This window comes from Cynara cardunculus (assembly GCF_001531365.2).
Source record: "Cynara cardunculus var. scolymus isolate 2C chromosome LG 3, CcrdV1, whole genome shotgun sequence".
Lineage (NCBI taxonomy): Eukaryota > Viridiplantae > Streptophyta > Magnoliopsida > Asterales > Asteraceae > Cynara > Cynara cardunculus.
In genome coordinates, this window is record NC_037530.1 from 5,287,610 (window position 1) to 5,295,969 (window position 8,360).

Consider the following 8,360-nt stretch of genomic DNA (forward strand, 5'->3'; position numbering starts at 1 on the left):
TGCTGCTTAAAGCGATTTGTACCGACTTTTATCTACTCATAGATTTCAGGGTTTTGCTACACCGATTTTTACGACTTTTTTTATTTTTATTTATTATTCTTTAATCCAAAAAATAAAATAATTTATTGACTTATTATGGTATGATATCGATAATAAACATTTTTAAGTGTTTGAATAAATAACTTATACCAATGTCAATTCAGTAATAAGGAGTTTTTGAAGAAATTAAATTTTTCTGACTTATAACAAATTGATAAGTGTTTTTATAAAAAAAAACATAAATTATTTCAAATAAGCAATCTTAAACACCCCTTAAAAACCTAACAAATTTTTTTACGTTTTGGTAACAAACTTCTAACACAAAAAAGAAAATATCAATACGCTTTGGGACACAAATGGTTTTTGGTAATAATTGTACTTTATTTTTAAATTCAAAAATAGGCATAATATCATTGTATATTTATATGTATCGATGATTGGGTTACGGTGAAAAGTGTAAGAAATGATCTCCACCATTGGATATATATTAAGATGAGATGCACCAAATTAATCCACGTATTATACGTGATTTATGGGTCCAGATCCCTTCTTACGATTCTCACTTAATTCTGTTTCTCACACGATTCTTCGTCTATATACTGATAAATAACATTTTAAAACAATAATCTGTTCTTTTCAGTTTATTTAAATAGTCTCATTTGTCTATGTGTCGTTTATCAAAATAGTGTAGACACTTATCGATAAGAGTCAACACTCTTGCTGATCTTACCGATAAGATTCTTGGGCATCAAAATAACATTGTATGCAACAATCTTATTCGATAAGCAATTACCAGTAAGAGTCTGGCACCCTCACTTACAAGATAAGACTCTCGTTCTTTGCCTTACATTTTACCGATTAAAAGTTTTGATCCTTGTCATGTTAATCTGGTAAGATAAGTGACTTGATAAGCTATTAAAACTACTTTCAATAATAACCCCTTAATCATAAACTAATTTTTCTGATATTTTATTTCAAATAGCATTTCAATAGTTTCAAGATTTTTTTGAATTACCCCTTCATATATCTTTTCGAATTAGTTTTTTTAGGTGTTCTTTTATATTGTTTTATTATGTCATTTTACTTATCAACTAGTTTTTTTAACCGAATCGTTGATCAATTAATAGCTAATTTATTAACTAACAGTTAGATTTTCAGCTAACCACTAATTAATCAGTTAAATATTAGTTTACAAAATATAATCTTAAAAAAAGTGTGTAACAGGTAAATTATGTATAGTTAATTTATAGATGTGGTTTCGTTTACAAATTCAACAATTAATACAAACATATAAACTTATATCAATCGGTCATCTACTGTGATGAATATCTTGATTGTTTTCTAATATAAACCGTTGATCATAATAATTAGACTTTGATAATAAATAAACTCATTATTTTTATAAATATCTTAATTAATTGGTTTTTATGGTTTGCAGTATTAATTTTTTATTATCATAATTTATTGATCAGATGAATATAAAGCAACTTTCGCTTATTTATCATTGCAAATCATTAATTAATTACATATTAATATAATATAACTATTATTTTACGCTATTAAAATTGATATTTTGTATATTTATCATCTTATTTTTTGATATAATTATAAATTTTATAGAAATGAAATTTATTTAAAATTCTTAAAAACAAAAAGAATATAAAAAATTGCAATTTAATAATATATTAATGGTTTTATGAAAGAAAACGTGGAGAATAATGTCAAGATGTTGACCGTTACGGGTCAAACTGAAGCAGCGGACGGGTTTTATTTAAGCGGCGTCACTTATTTGACAAATTAGAGACAACTTTGCAAAACAACGAATTATATAAAAAGCAACATATTTTAACTTGATTTTTATTTTGGATGATATAGATTTAAAACTTTTCTTTTGATATTTAAGATATAAAGTTATAAACATTTAAATACTCGGGTAACCGATTGAACACTAATTTTAGATTAAATAAAAAGCTAATTTTACATTTTAAAAAATTCATGTCACTGACCACGTCAGCAAATAATATTGAGTTGAATATCACGTTACTCGCCACATCAACCGGTTAACCGGGTAATTCAATTTTTAAAACTTTACGTCTTAGTTACCAAAATAAAAGTTTTAAAAGTACATTACTCAAAATAAGAATCAAGTTAACAATACGTTACTTTTTCATGCAATTTGCATTTAAGAACACATACATTTTCTATTATTAGTTTTGGTTACATAGAAATAAACAAATTAACCACAAGGGTGGTGCTTGATTGATTTGAGCTTGCCTCCAAATGTCAAAAGTATCAGGAGGTTCCAAGTTCAAATCCAATGAGAAATAAAAATCTCATTGTGACCACGGAGGTTCAAATGCGGTGACTCCGAGCTATCCGCAAAGCAGGTGGTCATCCTGGGACTAATCGGCTCGCATAGCGGGTTGGATATCCAGGTTAATCAAAAAATTATTATGATTTGAAAAGTTGTTTATAATTTAAATAATATTTAAAAGTTAATAGTTTTAAAAAAAAAACTATTTTCTAAGATTCACATTGAACGGGTGGATGAAAGGCCACTCGAACATACATAGATTTCTCTCTGTCCATTAGTTCATGAATTAGTAAACAGTTCTATCGCTTAACAATCGGTCCCATATCCGGGAATTTTGGTAACGAGGTTGGGAACAACTTAAAGAACATTTAATAAGTTTCCTCCTACAACTTTCCTTCCAGACGTGGGACTGGGAGTAAAGGGAAAGGAAAAATTAAAACATTTTAAAAAGATTATTAAAATTACAAAACTACCCAACCTTTTATAATAAAGGGTATATTTGTAAAAATGATATTTTTTCTTTCTTTTATCTACTGTTCAAAAACATAAAAAAATATTTTCTTTCCCTTTCGAGAACACAAATAAATAAATAAAAATATTTCTTTTCTTTTCTTTCCAAATTTGAGAACATAATGTTAGAGATCAATGCATTTAGTCACCAAGCCAACCAGCATTGACAGGTTGCCTACGAACTCCCAACTCGCTTGCTACGTCTTCTATGCGATCTTGCCCATGCAAGCTCAGAACATCTCCAACAACTACGTTATTTTAGAGATTTTGGGATTTTTTTTTTATTAACCTAGATATCCAACCCGCTATGCAAGCCGGCTAATCCCAGGACAACCACCTGCTTTGCAGATAACCCAGAGTCACCGCATTTGAACCTCCATGGCCACAAGAAGATTTTTATTCCTCCTTGGATTTGAACCTGGGACCTCCTGGTACTTTTGACATTTGGAGTCAAACTCAAACCAATCAGACACCACCCTTGTAGTTGATTTTGGGAAATTTTTGTTCCAACGTTTATGTTAAATTATCCTCTAAAACAGAGGAAAAATAGAGAGAGAGAGAGCGTAACATACCTACCCTTGATGTCCACAACGTCTGTTTCGACCAGACCGCACACAAACTTAACAGTTACTTGGTTTATTACTAACATACATATCCAACATCTGATCATTTAACACTTTTCTTTATTAATTTTTTTAATGTACAAATTTGGATATAAGTGTGTACAACATTTAAGAAAACAAAACCAAATAAAATAGCCCCCCTCTTCCTTCCTCCTTCAACATATCCCCCTTCCTCATACACACCACCTGCAATGAAGCTCTCAAACCACAAGTTAAGAGCATCAACACCCTGTTAAGTTATGGTTTCCTTTTTCAAGTTGAGAGCTCCATTGTTGGATTAAGTTTGCAGACAGTGGACATGAAGAAGGGGGAGGAAGAGGGAGTGTGGTTTAACTTGGTCTTCGTTTTTTCAAATGCTTTGCACACGTGGATATATACAGTCCAAACTTGTACAATACAAAAATGTAAAATGACTAAATTGGCCTTGCATGTTCTTCACGTGTATCCGGCTGAAACGGCTATTTTTGTTAATTTCCCGCTCCTTTTAACATCTGTTGTTACCAAATCCAAAGAAAATTGCAAACAGTAGGTAATGATATGTAAATTTTAAACTACAGAGACATAATCCAAAGGTTTCAACAAAACATAGGAAGGGAAACTTGCATCAAAATGGAGCAACAGTTAACCAGCCACAGGCGTCCTAACGGTTATCTTATCTAGAAACACACTAGTTCGGAGATGCAGGTTAAATTTTTTTGCCTGAGGTGAAATAAAAAAACCATGTCCATCTGTCGGGATGTAAATTTGTCGTCAATAAATACGGATGAGATGTTTTTGCATATCATTATATAGACTCGGGGATCTAATGTGTCAATACCACCAAGATGTACAAAAAGAAAAACAAAGAAAAACAAAGAAAACGGGGCTTGCAGAGTTCTTGAGCACAAAACTTTCCTGTCTGCCTTCTCTACAATCTACATGCGAACGGATAATATACAAACTAAAGGGTTTACGATAAAAAAAAATAGATAGAAGATGGGGTTACTTACTTATTTAAATTGCAAGACACTTGATCTCATCTTCTTTCCAAAGCCCTTCCTCGTATTTATACCACCTCATCAACCCTTCATCCAGCCTCGTTCTCCGACACATAACACACACCTCGTCCATACATGTCACCAACTCCCGTATCCCACACGCCTTTTCCAAGATTGACTCATCGAGCTCCTTTAGAACTTTTCTAGGAGCAGGTGGAGGAGGAACTTCTATTAGGATGCAATGGGATATATTAAGCACTTCCAGATGCTTTAACCCATCTAAGATTATTAGTAGTGCGTCCTTGAACAGCATCGAGCATCGTAGGCTCAACACTTTTAAGTTTGGTAAGCAATTTGCAAGTGTATGTGCAAAGAACATGTCGCATGGCCCCATGATTTTGAGCTCCGAAAATTTCTTACAGTTTTTGGAGATTTCTTCCATGATGTAGGGAGGATTGGCTATGCTCGGCATCGTTAGTGATTCAAGATCTTGCCACATGCTTATGGCTTTGCATATTCCGCTTCTCTTTATTCGATTCCATGCAGGCAAAACTAGTCGTTTCAGCCTTGGGCACCTGCATTAAATGGCCAAATGAACAGATCGTTCAATTCCAAAATTGAGAAGAAAAATACTCTTTGAGGGTGTGTTTGTTACACCGACAGGACGGAACAAGACTGGAAGGACGAGAGCGAGGTAGGCGGATGAAATAATTGTCGAGGGTTTTAGGGTTTTAATGTGACATGGGTAATTTAGTAATTTATCAATCTTGTCCAATCTCACTATTTTTCTTCCACCTAGTAAGGACATAAAAAATGCATTTTTCTGCTCAATCCTCTCCCTATCTAATGTCCTGCCACACGTGGGACAAAAAGCTTTTTGTTTTGTCGTGTCCCATTATATCCGGCTTACCAAACATGCCCTAAAAGGCAAGTAGATGAACATAAATGTAAAGATGAAGACAAGAAGAAAAAGCTTTTGGATGATACCTTTCAGCAGTATATGTCAACTGATCATCACTGACATACAGATTGAAATGGAAAATCAAAGTCGATATGTTTCCACGGCTAAGATTTAGAGCAATCTTCAGAACTCTTGTGAGCGTTTTATCAGATCGCCCATCCACATAAACATAAGGTTCTAATGGGATTTTAATAAAATTGGACTTGAGCATCGACAGATCAAGAGTTCTCCATAACAGAGGGTCACAAGCAGCATAACGCCATGTGCTACAGACTCTAGCGATGCCAGAGGTCAACTCAAAAATGTCAAAAGTTTGAAATATCTTCACCAGAATGTCAATGTCCAAGTCCTCCCATTTCTTTGCATCAGGACCATCCTCTTCCATTTTCAGGTCTATGGAGAAATAATCCGACTTTAGCATATCAACATGCATATACAACCATGCAAAGTAGTCAAACACAAAATTGGCAGGTTTTATTTATTTAGATATCTTTTGACACTAAAGAAACAACAAATAATTTATGATGTACACTCAAGTACTCAAATAATATCAGCAAATGGCTCTTCCGCAAAAGTAACCTTTTCGTATTATTACAAAGAAATGCAAGATCAATACTTTTTGAGAAGAGAATGAAAACTTTGATCTTGCAATTGGCTCCTTTTCAGGGTGTTGCTAAAATGCTATGAGGTACCCAACAGAGAGGATAAGTTCTCAGTTATTGCCTATGCATATAAGAAAATTTATGTTAGGTATTGGACTTTGCAAAACCAGTGAAATAAGAGTCAACTGTATTGTAGAGTACAGAATTCAAGTTTATCTCGCATATTAGCTTATTGCCCTCATTACATGGGCCTGCCTTCAGGTACTACACTCCAGAAATGAACAAATCAAACCATTTGGAGCATTAGATTTCTTGAAAGCAACCAGTTACGGGATATTCTGATGATTAATCATCTAGTATTAGTCACTAAAGAATTAGAAGGTTTAGCATGGGGATTGGGATTCTTTTTAGGCAAGTAAACAATCTGAGTTGCTAAATGATCTGCTGTCTTTCTTACTGTAAGAAAAAAAAAACTATATAAGTGGTTATCTTGAAAAGTAATCATATTTCAAGGTAGTATAATGGTTGCAACACAATTATGTGAACCCAACATTGACAGAATGCATATAAATTGACTCTATCGAGAATAAGCAGGTTAAGCATCTAAATGCAATGACCGCAAGGTAGGAACACGGGAATTCTACCATGTAAAAAGCAAACAGTGATTCTGTTTCAGTTTCTAAGTCACATTCAATAATATGTTTTTCCTACTTTTAGAAGCGTAAAAGCAATAGGAGTCATACTACAGCTCCTGGTCACACCAACCTTTGAACTAATATCATAGCAAAAAGACTTGATTTTTAAATCCTATACAAATTTAAAAAAATTAAAAATAACACACCCCCAAAACATAGTGGGAAAGGAGATACATTTTCCCGTTCAATCCATTCCTAAATACTTCTATATAATTGGCTAGTTCTGCATTTGACACCAATAAATCTATTTATTTGTTGTTTTTCCATTACCCAACTGGTTGTTATCACTGTCCTTGTCCAATCTTGTCAAAACAAATACAGTGAAGAGCCCATCTGAACAAGCTCCTTGATAGACTTTATCTTTACACTCATAATAAGAGATATAGGGCATTATGAGAGCCTCCTAGTACTTTTAAGCCATCTTCTTAACATAATTCAGGAGATTTTGCAAACAAAAAATATCCAAAATAAGAGCAAAATCACCCAATGTCCTGGGTCTACAACTCAACATCCTGATCTTAGAGAAAGTGGCTCTGATATGTGAATCGAATCAGTAAATTTTAGGATCATTGTTAACATCAATGATCAAACTATATGATACAAATAGATTAATACAAAAGCAGCTCACTTTCGCCCCAAAATCTAACAAGACACTGTACTCCAATAGCTAATTCGAGTCCGTATGTTGTACTTGATCTTAAACCTTAGAATTTCGCAAACCCTTAAAATTGACATCAAATTATCACATGCAATTTAGAAATTCTGAATTTTAGAAGAGATCTCAAATATAGAACCCAATTCCAGTTACATTTCCTTGAATTCAATCAAGAGAAAGGATCCGGAGTTCAAACTAACAAAGTTAAAAATCAAGCCTTGATCTGATTCTGATCGTCACTTCATACACAAATATATAACGAAATAATGGGATGCGATGCAATCAAATAGACAGAAAGCGATTAGAGCTTACCAGTTAGCATGTATCTGATTCTATTCTGGAACGGAGCTCTCTGTTCGTCGAAAGATTCGACTTTTTCTTGAGATTGAAGGGAAACCAAAAGTTCATAAAAGAAATTCAAAAATAAAAATATCTGGAGTTACTTTTGTGGTAAGGGGGATATGATCCTGTCCGTTGATTTTTTGCTGTAAACAAATTTAATCGGACGGTGTATGAGCTATGGTATTGTTTGTGTGAATCCATCCCCTTGATTGATGCGGGTGCATGATAAGGACAATGGTCAAGAGAATATAATTGGAGACGATACAAACCGCTTTGGTCAACCTTCTAATAAACACGTGATCTCCTTTTTTTTTTTTTTTTATCTATTTTATTTTGATTTACTTATTTGTGGAATTTTTAATATATATATTGCTCACATGCTGCACAAGAAAAAGAGGATGATAAAATAAGGGGGTGGCTAATGGCACCCCTATCATGTGCTAATGCCACTCCTAAGTAGCCTTTAATCATTTGTGTTTTATAATTTTTTGTGTTTTTTTATTTTTTTGTGATTATTACTTTTTATTTTATTATTAATTAAAGAAAATTTTAATTAATATATATTATTTATTTTATTTTCTGTTTTATTTATTTATTTATATTATATTTTAATTAATATAAATTATTAATAAATATATATTA

At 32.8% G+C, this 8,360-nt stretch overlaps 1 protein-coding gene across 2 annotated transcripts; it reads right to left on the minus strand.

Annotated features, from left to right (window-relative positions):
- Positions 1–4,215: 4,215 nt before the first annotated feature.
- Positions 4,216–7,805, minus strand: LOC112509327 (F-box/LRR-repeat protein At3g48880-like). Of its 2 annotated transcripts, none has more exons than XM_025114227.1 (3): positions 7,689–7,805; positions 5,451–5,836; positions 4,216–5,038 (listed from the first exon to the last, which is right to left on the minus strand). In XM_025114227.1, the coding sequence occupies exons 2-3, from the start codon at positions 5,807–5,809 to the stop codon at positions 4,480–4,482; spliced, it is 918 nt and encodes a 305-aa protein (XP_024969995.1). In that variant the 5' UTR covers positions 5,810–5,836; positions 7,689–7,805; the 3' UTR covers positions 4,216–4,479. The 2 variants fall into 2 exon arrangements, with proteins under 2 accessions (XP_024969995.1, XP_024969994.1); XM_025114226.1 differs by having other exon boundaries at positions 5,451–5,817; positions 7,689–7,767.
- Positions 7,806–8,360: the final 555 nt, after the last annotated feature.